General features: G+C 36.6%; 1 protein-coding gene across 1 annotated transcript; it reads left to right on the top strand.

Annotated features, from left to right (window-relative positions):
- Positions 1-3,350: 3,350 nt before the first annotated feature.
- LOC143583297 (serine carboxypeptidase-like 13) lies at positions 3,351-17,307 on the top strand. Its single transcript, XM_077065638.1, has 11 exons — positions 3,351-3,469; positions 7,866-8,011; positions 8,900-9,099; positions 9,212-9,352; positions 15,047-15,148; positions 15,614-15,700; positions 15,789-15,926; positions 16,027-16,098; positions 16,551-16,699; positions 16,816-16,987; positions 17,230-17,307. Exons 1-11 carry the CDS (start codon positions 3,351-3,353, stop codon positions 17,305-17,307), a joined length of 1,404 nt encoding a protein of 467 aa, XP_076921753.1.
- The last annotated feature ends 653 nt before the right edge of the window (positions 17,308-17,960 follow it).

Here is a 17,960-nt window from a genome sequence, read left to right as displayed (position 1 = left end):
ATGCCTTGGTGATGACTTGGATATAAACAACAGATCCAAGTTTACCTTTATGAGTGACAGGCAAAAGGGTCTTATACAGGATGTAGATAAGTTGTTTCCTTCTGCAGAGCATAGGTTTTGTGTGAGGCACATTGAAGATAACCTAAGATCACTCTTCAAAGGAAAGCTTTTAAGGGATGCTCTTTGGAAGCTGGCTAGATGTACATCACCTACACAATATGAGAGAGAGATGAACAACCTAAAAAACTTGAACAAAAGGTGTCATCTTTGGGTATCTAAGATCCCACCAGAAACATGGTCAAGGTCACACTTCTCTGGTAAGTTTTTAATTTTGTATCCTTTATTCTCTCATAACTTTCAAGTTTTGTCCTTTATCTGTTGTGTTTTGTTATAATAGGTAGAGCAATGTCTGATGTGTTGACCAACAACATGTGTGAATGTTTCAATTCAAAGCTGGTAGATGGAAGGGACAAGCCTATTATCACATTGCTGGAATACATCAGAGAATATGTGATGAGGAAGATTGTTACTGTGTTGAAGGTAATTGATAGGTCATCAGGGTTACTAACACCATATGCTACACAAATTATGGAGTCAGTGAAGAAGGAAGCAAGCAGGTGAGTTGTATGTGAATATTTACTTGTCTTGTAAATGATGTGAATGGTTTACATATTTGGATGATAGGTACTCTGTGCATTGGAACGGTGAGGATCATTATCAGGTAACAGGTCCATATGGTGATCAGTGTGTAGTGAACATGAGCACAAGTACATGTGCATGTAGGAGATGGGAGATAACTGGGATACCTTGTTGACATGTGGTGGCATGTATTTGGGTGAAGGGTGCACATGACAGATCTGTTGGCAGGCCAGAAACATTTGTCAAACCAATTTACACAATGGATAGGTGGAAGGCAGTGTATAGCTACAAGGTGTATCCCATCAATGGTATGAGTATGTGGCCCACATCACAAGTCCCAATCCAGATCACAGCTCCTAAATTAAAAAAGCAAACTGGAAGGCCAAAGAAATCAAGGAAAAAGTCAGCAGTGGAAAGGGAAGATGGTGGTTCAAGGAAAAAGTCAAAGGTTGATGCAAAGGGCAAGGGAAAGGCTGTGGAGAGTGAAGGCCAGAAAGTGAAGGCAGTGAGAAAGACAAAGGCAAAAGGATCAAACACTTGTGGGACATGTGGTCAAAAGGGTCACAACAAGAGATCATGCATGAAAAATTTTGCAGATTAATGTGCCTACTGTTTGACTGTTTTTGTAGTTTTTATGACTTTATGGTATGGATATTTTTATGACTGTTTTTGCAGATTAAGTTGTTAGACTTTTTTTGAAGTTTTTCATGGTATGGATGTATTAAGTTGTTGTCTGGACTTATTTTAAGTTTTTCAAACACTTGTATGGATGTATTAAGTTGTTATGGATGTATTAAGTTTTTCATGTTTTTGAAGTTTTTCATGGTATGGTAATGGTTGTGCATAACTGCAGATGGACATATTTGCCCTTGGATCAGATTTTACTTAATTTAATGGTTTGGCAGTTTTTACTTATTTGCCCTTGGATCAGATCAGATCAGATCAGATCATATTATGCATTATTCATCTCTTGGTTTATGGATGTTGTAGATGGATGTGTAGATAGATAGTGCACAATGTGCAGATTGTGCATGATGTGCAGATAGATGGATGTGTAGATAGATAGTGCACAATGTGCAGATTGTGCATGATGTGCAGATAGATGGATGTGCAGATTGTGTATGATGTGCAGATTGTGCATAATGTGCAGATAGATGGATGTGTAGATAGATAGTGCACAATGTGCAGATTGTGCATGATGTGCAGATAGATGGATGTGCAGATTGTGTATGATGTGCAGATTGTGCATGATGTGCAGATAGATGGATGTGCAGATAGATGGATGATGTGCAGATTGTGCATAATGTGCAGATAGATGGATGTGTAGATAGATAGTGCACAATGTGCAGATTGTGCATGATGTGCAGATAGATGGATGTGCAGATTGTGTATGATGTGCAGATTGTGCATAATGTGCAGATTCTGCATAATGTGTAGATAGTGCACAATGTGCAGATTGTGCATCATGTGTAGATAGTGCACAATGTGCAGATTGTGTATACAATCCATCCAAAAGTCCAAAATAAACTAACCAAAGATCCAAAATAAACTGATGATACATTGCTTAAAAGGGATCCAAAATTACATCCAAAATAAAGTCAAAATACATAATACTTAAAATGCATAAAGTCCTAAATTAACTAATAAAGTCAAAATACAAATAGTCAACAACTTCAAATTCAGTCAACTAGTTACATTTTCATTGCAATTACAATTGCAATGAAAATGATCCAACTAATGACCAATCTGTTCTTCATCTTCCTTGCTTGTTCTTTATAACTCTCTAAACTTTGTTCAACCATGTTTTTCGATTTCAATAAGCCCGGGATAATCTCCAATGCCCGTTCACACATTGGTGGGTCACGCCATCCAAGAAAGGGGCAATCCGATGTCTGCAAAAGAGGAGAAACATGAAGTATAAACAATTGACTGGAACTTAAATCGAATTACACACTTACCATGTCCGGACAAGAGAAAAACCGACGACCTGGATTTCTAACAGTCCATGAAGTTCGAACAACTGCTACCTTGCCACAAACACAGTAAGCCATCATCAATTGAGCCCTGGTATTTGAATTTCGCATCGAGCCCTAATTGATTGAAGCCCTAATTGAGTCGCGTCGGACACGAGCCCTAATTGAAGCCCTGATTGAAGCCCTAATTGAGTCGCGTCGCCGGGGAATTGAATCGATTGAAGGTGGGGTTGGGTTAAAAAGATGGGGAAGAGTGATACAGAGGGCTTAGTTGCAGGTAATACGAAAAGACAAAAATGCCCTCACATGCGTCTCACGTGAGGGCATTTAACTGACTTTTTCTAACCCAGTTAGCGTAAAGGACAAAACTTGAAGGAAAAAAAAGTTTAAAGTACACCGCCTGCAAAGAAACTTAGAAAAGGACACGAACCGGTTTTTGGCTATTTTTAAAGGACAAAATTTGTAATTCTGTCTATAGAGAAAGCAAACTACGTAACAATGTTAATTTATTTAAAATAAATAATTATATTTTCTCCGGCTGGCATCCGTTCAAATTACAGTAGCACATGTGATTGATTATTTCCTTGGTTTGACAAATCTAATTTATTACACCAGCTGCTCTATTTAATTGCTTAATTACTACAGCTTTCATTGTCAATCTATAAAACTCCAAACAAGAATACGCATGCTTTATCTTCTTACAAGAAGATGTCGAAGTCGAAACCCACTTCTTTGGTTATGCGGCTTCTACACTTGATGTTCACCTTGGCTGCTTCTTCCATCCTTGCTCAATCTCAGACCATTGTCAAAACCCTCCCCGGCTATCCTGGTCCTCTGCCTTTCAAATTGGAAACCGGGTCTCTCTCTCCCTCTCTATATGTATATATAAGAACCCCTTTAAGTTTTAAAAACTCGAAAAAACTCAGTATAACGATTTTTTTTCGAATTTTTTTTACACATTCGTAATATATGTAGGTTACATACACGTAAAAAAATTACAGAATTTTTACGCACCGAGTCGACTTTTTACACATGTGTAACGGACGTAAAAGTTAGTGTAACCACTTACATATTTATTCTCTCTCCTACTTTGTCTTTTTTGTCAGATTTAATCTCAACCACATATTCCAATCCATTTAATTAAATGTGTGGCATAGAATTAAGTTCTTAAGTTCTTAAAACTCAACATGGTTATCAAAATATCCCTTCCCTATATATATATAGGGTTAGATTAGAATAAAAACCCACTTGAGTTGTGAAAACTCTAGAAACTTATTCTTAACCACATGTTTTTAATTAAAAATTAAATTTTGTGATCCACAATTAAAGTTAATAAAAAATGTAAACACTTTCTCTCTCCTGAAAACATATATAAAATTTAATAAAAAAATGTAAAAAAATAGCAAAACATTTTTTTTTCAGGATTTCGATGTTTTGTATTAAATGTAACAACATATATTACATGTAAAAAAAAAAAAAAAACCGATGTTACATAGGGTTTATACGGGTTTCACAACTCAAGTGGGTTTTCATTCTATACTTTGCCTATATATATATAGGAGAAGATAGTTTGAAAACCCTCTTGAGTTGAGAAAACCCGTGAAAACCCTATGTAACATCGTTGTTACATTTAATACAAAACATCGAAATCCTGAAAAAAAATGTTTTGCTATTTTTTTATATATTTTTTATTAAATTTTATATATGTTTTTAGGAGAGAGAAAGTGTTTACATTTTTTATTAACTTTAATTGTGAATCAAGATTTAATCTTTAATTAAAAACATGTGGTTAAGAATAGGTTTCTAGAGTTTTCACAACTCAAGTGAGTTTTTGTTCTAACCTAACCATATATATATATATATATATATATATATATATGATTTCTTTTAAGTATCGCTCTGAGTTTTAAAAACTAAAAAGAACTAATCGTAATAAAAATTTTTTTGAATTCTTTTTAACATATATGTAACATGTAGGTTACATGTACGTAAAATAACTACAATATTTTTTACACACCGAATCAACTTTTTACAACGGTTTGTTTTTGGTTTGATTCCATGGTTTTGGCTCGTTACACTTTAGTTCAAGTTATTTAAAAAAGCTAGAAATAACTATTGTCCAAAATTTCATAATATAATGAAAACACAAATAGAGTTGGATTTTCTATTTTGTTTGAGACTTAGGGGGTGTTCGGGATTCCTTATTTTACCTCCTTATAATTTTTTATTAAGTTAATAAGTTATAAAAATATAACTTATTAACTTTTCCCTCTCACATTAAAGGCAATTCCAAACACCTTATTACTTTTCAAAATGTTAATAAGTTATAAGTTGGTGAAAATAAGCAAATCCCAAACACACCCTTATAGAAAGACAATGTGCAGAAAGACAATGTGCACGGACCTTGGTATCTTCTATTTAGTTTGAGACTATTGCAAAAGATCGAAATGCATGTAAGTAAACTAAAACGGGTTATAAATAATTAACTAAGGGGTTGTTTGGCAAATACTGAATCATTAAGTGCTAAACCATAAAGAGGTCTGAATGGTTAAGAGAGTCTGAGCCAGTAAGATCTGAACAAGATAAAGTCTGTTTGGTTGGACATCTGAATAACTGTACAAAATGACTATCTTACCCTCTGAACTATTTTATGTTGAATTAAATGTATTTGTTTGCTTGGAACTCCGAATGATAAATAAGTATAAACAGAAAATACAAAACATCATAGAATATCCAAATTACATATTATTACTTCAATATCCATGAAAGCATATTAAAATCCAAATGATGTTGTGTTCTATTTTCAGTTTATCTGCTACATTCTTCCATGATATTGGTTTAAGGCTACTTCCTTGAAGTTCATGAAGTGTAATTTCATGAAGACATGCTTCAAGAAATGTGTTGTCAATAGTCTCGTGACTCCAACGGATCCTACTCTTTTTTTGTGCCATTTCTTTATGGGTCATTTCTTTTTGGGCCATTTCTAAAAAAAACAAATTACCACAACAAAGGTAAACAACCAACAACTTAGGGGATCAGAACTAGAATGTAAACAACAATACAAATAATGTAAGTACAAGCTATACATAAAATAAACTAAAAATAATTGTCTAGTGTGAAAAGCAAAAATATGTAAGTACAAGTTTTATGTTCTTGAATTTCTAAAGAAACAAAAGTATGCATCAATAGTGTTCTCGGGTTGGGTTTCAGGCTTAAAAGGAAATAAAATCAAATTTGTTATCGGGTTGGGTTGTTCGGGTTCCGGGCTGCTTTGGGTTAGATTCGGTAATCGAGTTCGTTTCCGATGGTTTCGCATCGGTTTTTGTAATCGAATAGGGTTAAAAACGACACCAAGTTAAAATTAACAAAAAAAAACCCATATCTGTTACTTTTTTCCCTTGTTTAATCTAACCGGAATTGATTACCAAAACTAAAATAAAACAGCCCGCCCCCAAGCAACCTGATGAAACCTGATTAATAACACCATACTTACTAGAACCTGATTAAATATAAAAAACACCGGAACGACCCCAAGTAGCCCGAAACCTGATTAAACAACACCCGAATAACTCGACTCGAGATAACATAAATCCACAAACAAATTTGAGTTTCTTCCCTTTTTTTGTTAACCCATTATATAATAATATTATCATTTGTATCAAAATGATTAAAAAGTTTTATACTTAAAAATAGCCGGCCGGCCCGTTAGAAATATTTGATGTTCAACAGGTGCAAGTTGGGACACTAAACATTGTCATTAATCATTCAGGCCAAGTTGGGATACTGGCTTCTGTTTAATCTAGGAGAGTTTCACAAGTGATTGACAACACAATAAGAACTAAAAAATTGCAGCAGTTCCTATTCCTTCTGCATGAACAGAAAGACCTCAACCCAATTACTAAGGCTGCTGGCAATCAATCTTGTGCAGACACTATTTTGACAAACAAAAACCATCTAACTCTTTTTATTTAAGAAAGACGAACTAAAAACTTAAATAATACATCAAATACTAAAGGCTTATATAGATATCCTTTGGCCTAGTCCTACTCGAACGCAAATACACAGTTTAATTAAAGTATCATATAGTCCGAGTTAATAACTTGTTTTGAGTCTAACAGGCAACCCAATCGAAGTTAGTTTTGTTTTGAGTCTAACGGACCAAACCGTTAGTAAAGGTTTGGTTTGTTCGGTTTTTATTTCCAACGGTTCGGTTTTGGTTTACGATTATCAAAAACCATTACTAACGGTTGGGTTATGGTTTGATCCAAAAACTGTAAACACCCGACCTTGAACACCCCTATCTGTTAGTTCTATTGAAAAAGAATGAAACATGTAAATTCAATAAAACATGTATGCATTTAACATCCAGAATCTCATTATCAATAGTTTATTTCACCATTGAAGCCCTAATCTCTAGAATTGAGGCCCTAATCTCGAACAATTATGACCGATACCATCAATCTAATTAGTCAATGTTATAAAATATAAACACATAAACACCTTAGCAGATGGTACAACAAAGAACGAACCAACTTGTTCATCAATTTTTGGAGAAAAAAATTACCTGGTTGAGGGTTGGGATGAATCGCAGATGAGAAAGACCTGTTGACTGGGAATCAACGCCGTCAATTGGGAGGGAGGGAGGGATAGAGCGGCGGTTGTTAGGTTAAGGATTGGAAGGGATCCAGATGAGAAGCAAGTTCATGAGGGGTTTTTGGTCCTAGATCTCATTCATACTCTAATTTCGGCTGAGCGATTCAGAGGTTCAAGTTTTCATTCAGACGTAATATCTGAAGTTGCCAAACACTCATATATCTGAGCGATTCAGATATTTACATCTTAATGGTACCAATAAGAGGTAAACAAACACCCCCTAAGCCTAAGATACATATATTTATATATGTGTAGGAAACATTTGAACAATCAAAATATAGTATAAAATCTTACGGTTCGGTCCAGTTTTACATTGCTGGTTTTTAGTATAAACCGTAAACCAAACCGTACATAACGTTTGAAATTATTGAAACCGACCGACTGAAAGTTAATAACGAAAACCGACCACGAAACCAAACCGATGATTTATTTGGACGGTTTCAAGCCAAACGTAAACACCCCTAGCCATTACGATTAGAACATCATAAAATAGGCATGAAAATAATGAAATCAACAAGAAAATCCTTGTTACCGACATTTTCTATTTTCCACTACTGAGGTGGGTTTTTAAATTGTGCAAGGATGTGAAAATGAACGCAGGTATATCGGAGTAGGAGAAGATGAAGCTGTGCAATTATTTTACTACTTTGTTGAATCGGAAGGGAACCCCGAGGAAGATCCTCTCATTATTTGGCTCGCCGGAGGACCTGGTTGTGCCACTCTCCGGGCCTTCTTTTTTGAAATAGGTACTCATCTCATTCCTTAATCTGCTCATAATTAAACCATCCCTTAAAATTAATTTTCCTTTAAATTACAAGACCACGTTCACTACAATTCTTTCTTAATCGCTGGATATATTTTTTAAATGAAGCTGGTAATAAAGAATTAAAGAGTGGTGTGATAAAATCCGTAGTTGTATCCAAAGTATATATTATTATCCTGTCTTTTCAATCCGTGTATTACACGAGATTTATCAAATAAAAAAAAGTAAGTTTTGCTATTTGAAATAAATGAACAAAATTAAAGGTAAAAAAGAAATGAAACGTATTGTAAAAACAATGAGAAGTCTGTAATTTCAAATTTATAAACTTGATAAAATATGTTTATATACAATATTTGCTATTTTATCACAAATATTCAATTCGTCATCCAATATAAACAAATTTTAGCTAGGTCACAAGTTACCCTGAATAATGTAACATATAATGTTCATGAAAAAACCTATCTTTATTTTTGTTTATTAGTAGTGTAAGATATGAAAATTATATGTAGTTGACTCTTAATCTTAAAAGAAAATTGAAGAATAGTTGGAAGGTAGGTTGTTGTTGTTGTTCGATTATTAATATTATCCATGGAAAACAGTCATCCAGAAGTTGATCACCTTCCTTATATTAATGAGGATGTTTTTAAAGTCTCTGCAATTTCTATAGAGACTAACTAACCAATTTAATAGCTAACCTACTACAATTTCTATAGAGACTAACTAACCAATTTAATAGCTAACCTACTATGTCTACGTTAATAGTTATTTATCAACAACATGATCATCATCCTACCATACTAAAAAATTTGACCAGTCCAATTAATTTACGTACATGTTTGAATTCATGAGGTTATATATTTTTTATATATAGGTCCAATGCAAATTCAATATGGGAATTATTTGGATAACGTCCCTGCATTACAATTGGACCCGAATTCTTGGACAAATGTGGCAAGTGTGATATATCTGGATGCACCAACATTAACCGGCTATTCATACACTAAAACACCTGAAGCGGCTCGTTCTAGTGATACAGCATCGGCCTCACAAACAGCTGAATTTATGAGAAAGGTTATTAATTTACACCCGCCACCTTGGTTTAATGATGATTATTCTCACATACATTACATTAATGTTTATCATCAATGAATGCAGCTAACTAATTCTTAATTCTTGCATGAAGTTTGTTAGGAATCATCCAAAGTTTATGAAAAATCCTGTATATGTTACTGGAATTTCTTATTCGGGAATTGTCATTCCAATGATCACTGAGGAGTTATATAAAGGAAACGATGAAGGACTAGAGCCAATTGTAAACATTCAAGTAAGTGTATGTACATATATATAGGGGAAAGTTAACGTATAAACTAAAAAAACATGCTAACTATGCGAATAAAGTAGTGTAATTATCACTAGTATAAAAAAAGACCTAATGTGATGTTTTTTTTAACCAAATAAGGCGATAAGCGTACCGGCTTAAAAACCACTGTAGTATTTGAACATTGACCTTTTTTTTAGTGCTAAAACGTTTTAAGAAGGTTACATATAACCGCTTTATAATGTTTTACTAAAACCGTCATATTTGACATTAAAAGACGCCGTATTAAAATGCCTTATAAAGCCTAATAAGGTGGTTTGTAATTTTTTGTTAGGCACCATATAAACGCCATAATAAAGCCTAATAAGACGATTTGTTGTGTGGCAATAAGACGTTATTCTAATTTTTTTTAATATATATTTCACCTACATCATCACCGTTTAATCCTTCAATCCATATCAAAATTATATAAACATAAATTATAAGAAAATGTAATAAACAAAGAACAATTTATAAATAACTTGAACTAAAGCATCCATATTGACCAAGTAGTCTACAACATTCACTTTTACCTAAAAAAACTATCCAAACATTTACTTTAATCCAAATAGCCAAATATAAACAACCTTCTACAAACCATCTTTGACTTTGTGCAATCTCCTTTATCCATCATAATAATCACAAGCTCTCAGCTAGCTAGAATCATTTTGTCACTAGTCAATATTCAATGCACATAGAAAGTTTTTCTATTAGCTATCACTAAAAGTTAAAATAAAGCAAGATTCACCTTTGAAATCCTAGAGGAAATTTAAACGATTATTCTTTTAACTTCTACCACTTTCTGCCCTTTTCTACATTAATTGAAAAACAAAAATACTAAGTTCAGTCTTGAATATAATATATAAATGAAAGAAAAGCAGAAAATTACCTAAATGAATATGGAAGTGTTTCTTTGATTAACAACTTTCAAGTATAAACTAAACTACTACTTTCTTAAATTAATTACTTACAATAGTTTTTGATCTTCATTAGTGTAAGATAATTTAAAATATCAGCAGCTGCATATGATTATTTCTCAAACTCTTCAACTCCAGTAATAAAATTAATCAACTATGCATTTAATTTTTTGTAAATAAAAAGACCATTAAGACATAAAATAATAAGCTTTGCTTAATTGTGATCTCAATGAAGTTGGGGGGCTCGCGTGGGACCGCCAACTTAGCAGAGGAGATTAGTGTTTCCATTTCCTGAAACAACAATTTTCAAACAACCATATACACAAATTAAAGAAAAGTTCAAAAGACCAAACATCCTATATATGTTGTTGTAGGGTTCTTGGTAGCAATCATTGTATAAAGCTATTTTTCAATTTCAAGCTTGTAACATGTAAGTTCAGATTTGGTTGTTAAAGCATATACAAATGACAGAATTTAAGCATTATCAAGCCCAATTATATATAAGAAAAATACTTATATCTAACAAAGAACATGACATCTGAAGAAACATGAAATGAATCTGACCTGATTCATGACGATGTTCCCCGGTCTTCGAGATGAACGAACCACGACTCGATCTTCTTCTCCGGTAGCTTGAGATCTAACCAAATCTCGGATCGTCTTCTACGGGATGATGTAACCAAATCTCGCTCTCCTCCGCTCAGATCTGCAATGGTTTTTGGGGGTGTGGAGGTGACTGCTAAGAAATCTCGAGGATCTCTTGTTTACAGACACAAAAATGGTTATGGTGGTGGCTCTTATTGAGAACAACCTTTAATAAAGAGGTGGAGACCTCCTTATATAGGGAGCCTCATGGCCACCATCATGGTACCCTAATGGGCCTAGCCCAGTTAGGGTTACCTCCACAAAACCCTCTCAGCCCAATAATATTGTATTAGTCCATATAATAAAATAAGCCAAACATAATAAATTAAGGTCGTAAGCCGGGTTTAGTACCATACCCCTACAAGCCCCCCAAGTCCAGTGTTGCTCCTAGGCGTGCAAGCGTTTAGGTGGAGCGCTGGACTTCATAAGGTGTGTTAGGATATGAGGCGGTTTTTTCCCCTTTCTTCGGCCTTGTCTTTATTGTCTTTGAGTTTTGAGAGGTTTTCTCCATGATGGTGACATGTTGTGATTCTTATGATAATAATGGTGCACTGGCATGAATAAGATATAGCACGCATCATAACAATAGTGGCGCGGGGCGAGCTATAAAATAATGAAGCATGCTCGAGTTGCGGCTTATGAGCTATAATATGATGATAATGACTGGCCCACAAGGGCCTCTTCTACGCAGGATGACTATCCCGGCTTGTCTTCAAAATAATAATGTCATAGGTGCTTGTGCGACTCGTAGCCGAACCTGCAAAAACATATCAACTAAAAGTGGATGTATTACAAGGTTTCCATCATCGGGAAAATTATGAGGTGTGCCCAACCTACGTTGGCGCGTGGCCGTTTGGGATATTATTAGGCTCCCGACCTTTATGTTTGGCGCGTGGCCGTTTGGGATAGTATTAGGCTCCCGACCTTTATGTTTGGCGCGTGGCCATGTGGCGGCGAAGTGTTGACGCGCGGCTGCGCGCATGATGTATGAAGGCGTAGTGCACTATCAGCAGCGGCGCGCAAGCATGTCGGTGGAGTGCAACATGTGCATGGCGCGCATGAATGGCGGCGGATTGTTCATCTGCGGAAGCGCACACATGGCGGCGTAGAGTTGATCAGCGGGACACGCATGCCTGCACGGTGACACGATGATCCTTAGCTCGCATGCATGGTGACGTATTGTTGAAACCCATCGGCGCATATGAACGGTGGTCGGGTGCTTACCTGCGGAACTTGCAGGTGACCCGCCTTGGTCAGAGTTTGTTATGTCGGAGCACGGCGCCCATGAATGGTGTCGTCTTCCAAGCTCATATTGTACTATTTTTGACCCGCATGGGGTCGTCTTCCAACCCGCATGGGGTTTTGATCCGCGGTGCGCATGCATGGCGGCGGAGCGGTTACTCGCGGGCGCGCATGCATTGAGGCGGAGTCTTCTGCGTAAAACCGAAGGCATGGAGTCGTCTTCCGACCCACATGGTGGTTTCCGCGGGCGCGCATGCATGGCGACGGAGTGATGACTCGCGGGCACGCATGCATCACGGCGGAGCATGGATATTTCCGCGGTGGCGGAGTTTTTCCGAGACTGTTAAACTTTAGTTGCTCCGGTGGTGATGGAAGAGCACCGATATGCGTGTGTGGGTGACCTCCAGCTGTTTGGAATTTATTCTAAGGAACACACATGTGACCCACGGTAAGTGACCCTTAGCGTTCATAAAGACCCGCGACGTTCATAAGAGACCCGTGTTAAGTGACCCTCGGCAGTGTGCATGCATGGAAGCGGAAACTTGATCTACGGTGACGCGCATGCATGGCGGCGGAGTCTTGATCCTCGGCCGTGCGCATGCATGGCGGCGGAGAGAGGACCCGCCGGCGCGCATGCATGGTGGCACGCAGGTGTTGACCCGCGGGTGGTATTGCCAACCCGCAGGTGTTGATACGTGGCGGCACGCAGCATGGTTACGATCCGCGGGTGGCATTGCCAACCCGCAGGTGTTGATACGCGGATCTCGGTTATGACCCGCGGCTGACGGTAGCGTACAAGCGGGTCTATCCTTCGCATGTGTATAAACTTTTTCGGTCATAGCGGACTTTGTGGATCTAACAAGCGGGAGGCGCGGTTCCTCGGCGGAGGTGGTGTGCATGCATGGCGGTGGAGTGATGATCCTCGGCAGTACGCATGCATGGAAGCAGAGACTTGATCTCTGGTGGCGTGCATGCATGGCAATAGAGTCTTGACCCTCGGCACTGCGCATGCATGGCGTCGGGGTGTTCCTCTGATGCGGCGCATGCATGGCCGGGAGAGTTCGTCCGCAGCGCACTTGTATGGCGTCGGAGTGTTCCTCCGATGCGGCTTCCTCCAAGGCGGCGCATGCATGGCGAGGAGTGTTCCTCCGATGCGGCGCATGCATGGAAGCAAAAAGGTGATCCGTGGGTGTACATGCATGGCGGCTAGTTGTTTCGCAGGACGTCTGTTCATGGCGGCGGAATGCACATCCAAGGCGGCGCGCATGCATGATGGCGGGTCGTTGATCCGCGGGATCGCGCATGCAAGGCATCGGAGCATTCCGCCGTTGTTGGTTTCATGTGTACGACTTAGGGAAATTTCTCCGGAGTCATGATGCAGAAAAAGTATGAAGGGTTCACAGGTTGTCCCCTTAAGAGGATACAAAGCATAGGCATGTTGTACTATGTGTTATGCGAGTTGTACCCTTCCTTTTAAAATATCTTCATACTGATGGTGACACCTCTTTTCTAGCTCCAAGAATATTTACCACTCAAAGTTCAGTGGGTTTTTTCAAAAATGTAGATCTGAAACGTGATTATTGCTCAAACAAACTCGCGTATAAAGAAATCTGAATCAGATCTGGTCTCCATTACACAAAAAACTCAGATCTATAACCCAGATCTGTAATTCTCGATTTGTAATCGTGTAAAAACAGATCTGAAGCTTGGAGTAGAGAAGATCTAAAACCATCATAGATCCGGAGGTTTGACCGTCCGAATCAGGTAGTTTTAATATATTTTTTTTATACTTCAAGATCTGGATTTTTCTAGAGAGGAAAAAATCCTAGATCTGGAATATTTCATGGATAGATCTGAGAACCGAGACGAAAATCAAGACGTGGTTCGTTGCCGGTCCCACGGATGGCGCCAATGAAGAAACATGAAATGAATCTGACCTGATCCATGACGATGTTCCCCGGTCTTCGAGATGAACGAACCACGACTCGATCTTCTTCTCCGGTAGCTTGAGATCTAACCAAATCTCGGATCGTCTTCTACGGGATGATGTAACCAAATCTCGCTCTCCTCCGCTCAGATCTGCAATGGTATTTGGGGGTGTGGAGGTGACTGCTAAGAAATCTCGAGGATCTCTTGTTTACAGACACAAAAATGGTTATGGTGGTGGCTCTTATTGAGAACAACCTTTAATAAGGAGGTGGAGACCTCCTTATATAGGGAGCCTCATGGCCACCATCATGGTACCCTAATGGGCCTAGCCCAGTTAGGGTTACCTCCACAAAACCCTCTCAGCCCAATAATATTGTATTAGTCCATATAATAAAATAAGCCAAACATAATAAATTAAGGTCGTAAGCCGGATTTAGTACCATACCCCTACAACATCTTAAAAAAAGACACCAAATGTAGACTCCTAAAAAGAAACAAAAAATTGCATCGTTTCCTATAGATTCTTGAGAAACATCTCTATTTGATGCCAAGTAAAGATATACTACATGCAGTCCAGAAATGAGCACTTGAATAACAAAATGATTTAAATATTGCGTTTTTTAAATCAAAGTTAACACTACTCAATGGTATTTTGACAAGAAACTCTAACCTTCATTTTATTATGAAAAGCTTATAAGGAACTAACTCCCAAAACAAAATCCACAAATTATATGTTACATCAACATTCATTTTTTCCCATTCGAAATCCAGCAGCTTTTAGACACAACTCTTTAAGAGTTTTTTAGTTTTGTCTCTAGCAATCTAAGAATGAGTTTTCTCTCTCTATATATATAAGTACAATATTATTTATGCAATTAAGAACCATGCATTATTTTCCAACATATGTTAACCAGCCAGCAATGCACAGGGATACATAGCAGGAAACCCTCTGACAGACAAAACCAGTGACTTAAATTCTAGACTCGAATATGCTTATCGTTTGGCACTTATCTCCCCAGAATTATATGAGGTATATATCATTAAAGTTCCACTAATGCGTTTTTACACACACATATATATATATGGGAGATTTTAAATAAGAACCACTTTGAGTTTTAAGAACTCGAAAGAACTTAAAGTAACAATTTTTTTTTCTAATTTTTTTAAACATACGTAATATATGTAGGTTGCATATACGTAAAAAAATTACATAATTTCTTAAGCACCGAGTCGACTTATTACATATGTGCAACAGACGTGTAAAGTTGTGTAATCACTATATATCTTTATTCTCTCTCCTACTTTAATTTTTTAATTTACATTTAATCTCAATCACATAATCTAATCTATTTAATTAAATGTGTGGTCAAGAATCAAATTTTTAAGTTATTACAACTCAACATGGTTCTCAAAATATCACTCCCCACATATATATATATATATATATATAATTCTTTTAAAGTTCCACTGATAATTAATTAATTTGTATATGCAGGCAACCAAAAAGGATTGCAATGGAAATTATGCAAGAGCTAACTCCAATAATCTCCCATGTATGTTGGATCTTGATGAAGTTGATCAAGTAAGTATGTTTCAGTTTATTTTATTGTCATTATTTTCAAAGTTTTTATTTTTTTTATTTTTATTTTTATTTTTTTGTATAATTCTAGCGTGTTAAAGGCATCAACATCCAACAAATTTTGGATCCTGAATGTAAACCGGCAACCCAATTGTTTAAAAGTGTAAATCCTGTTACAAAGGCTAATCCAATTAAAATGCTTCATGAAGTTGCGGATACCTTTTGTCGAGTAATTCTGTCGTTTACCGCCATTTTCCATTTGATTAACATTTATGTTAGATTAAACACCCAAATTTATTTATTTGTTTTTCATTTGCCCGTGACGTTAGGATGTGTATTATGACTACGCAACCGTTTGGGCCAGCAACGAAAATGTCATGAAAGCACTAAACGTACGGGAGGTATGTATACTCATGAATGCAACCAAGAAAAGCTTCTTTATTTCTATTAACTAGGGGTGCAAATGAGCGCTCATTTAACTTATTCAGAGCTCGATCTTAGCTCGTTTCAATCTCTATTTCTAAAGCTCGAGCTTGGTTCGTGAGTAGTGTTCAAGAACGAGCTTGACTCGTTTACTATTATTGATTTATATATACACACATATTATATAAATTATATAAATAACAGGCTCGCGAGCCGACTTAAGCTCGTTAAATGAAGCTTGGGCTCAAGATCGTGTAATAAACGAGAGTATTTTTAGGCTCGAGCCTGGGCTCGTTTATGCTCGGCTCGATCGAGCTCTTTTGCAAGCCGAGCTCAAATAGTTCGTGAGCGCATCGACTTGTTTGCACCCCTACTCCTCAGGTAGCTAAGTTATGATGAATTAGTTTTTTATTATAATGAATGTGATTAGGGAACCGTTTACGAGTGGTTGTTATGTAATTTGGACATGAAGTACAATTACAGCAACCCTTCAATGCCACAATACGAATTCAATGTCGAGAGCAGTGTTGTCTACCACGAAAGATTAACTAAGAGAAACTGTCGAGCTTTAATATTCAGGTATTAATTAATTAACTAATTATATATGCATGTGTTGAATGCATGACATATATGTTGCCTTTGTTGGTGGATATATAAATACTTATGATTTCTTTGTGAAATTATATTGTTAACAGCGGAGATCATGACATGATGGTTTCACACGTGGGCACACGAAAGTGGATAAATTCTCTTAATTTAACGATCACAAAAAGTAACTGGGAGGCATATTATGTAAACGGTCAAGCATCAGGATACACAACCAGCTATGCCCGCCATAACTATTCACTAGTATTTGCTACTGTAAAGGTGGGTACATACACTAAAGTAATTAATTATTTACTAGTATTTTTGATAGGGACAGGAAAGTAATACCACGAAAAAAGTAACCATTTTTGGTGAGACTGTTAAGTCGAACGAAAAATAGACTTGAAAACATTAAATCACTTTAGACCGAAACATAAATTAGAATAACTAAGTCGTCTTATGACCGAAATATTAAAAAAAGGTTGATAATTGTGTATATCTAATTATAATGGATGGATATGTAGGGAGCCGGTCACACAGCCCCGGAGTTCAAGCCAGCAGAATGCTTTGCGTTGGTTAAGAGGTGGTTTTCTAGCAATTAAGTTTTTGAATCAATTCTTTCAATGAACTCTTGTTTTCAACTTCAATAAGCTGTACCCTGGTTTGCAATGTACTCATTTGTTACATTTATAACAAGTCAGATATTTTTTTAAAATTAAGTTTGAAACTAACAAATTTCTTGTATCATCTTAACTCGTTTACAATTAGCTTGTGGTTCTCATGTTTTGTAGGCAACCGTTCATAAAATGAAAACAATATAAAATAAACTTTATTAAAAAATTAATCGAATTACAATACAGCAAAGATGAAACGCATTGGGTAATGGGTATGGTGGTGAGGATTTCTATTCAACAGAAGTTCCTTAAAATATATTCCGGGTCAACCAAGTAAACCCGTTTGTCTCCCAAGATACAATAGCTATAGTAGAAGTACAAACGGGATTTGCCTAGCACCCAAAAATAATACATGTAATAAGAATAAGCAGAACCAAGAATGCAGGAAATTCTTTAAAATGCGATTGCGATAGACAGAGTGAACGAATTCTCGTCTCTTATGTTTCAAAAAGGTACATACTCTTGCAATTATAGGTGAGGTTGTGAATGAAGTTATAATAACTAAAATCAATAGGAAACTTAAGAGCTTAAAATTATAAAATCACCATTAAACTCTTAAGTATCTTGGGAATTGATGTTCT

This window comes from Bidens hawaiensis, unplaced genomic scaffold (genome assembly GCF_021521415.1).
Source record: "Bidens hawaiensis isolate Kalapana, Puna unplaced genomic scaffold, B.hawaiensis_p1.1 tig00032355_1, whole genome shotgun sequence".
Classification (NCBI taxonomy): Eukaryota; Viridiplantae; Streptophyta; class Magnoliopsida; order Asterales; family Asteraceae; genus Bidens; species Bidens hawaiensis.
This window is presented reverse-complemented; position numbering and strand designations above follow the sequence as displayed.

Bases quoted from the DNA above. Each gene is read 5' to 3' on its own strand.
- LOC143583297 (XM_077065638.1), top strand. From the start codon at position 3,351: ATGCGGCTTCTACACTTGATGTTCACCTTGGCTGCTTCTTCCATCCTT. The intron at 3,470-7,865 runs GTCTCTCTCTCC...AAATGAACGCAG, and splicing joins CCTTTCAAATTGGAAACCGG to GTATATCGGAGTAGGAGAAG. The intron at 16,099-16,550 runs GTATGTATACTC...GAATGTGATTAG, and splicing joins AAGCACTAAACGTACGGGAG to GGAACCGTTTACGAGTGGTT.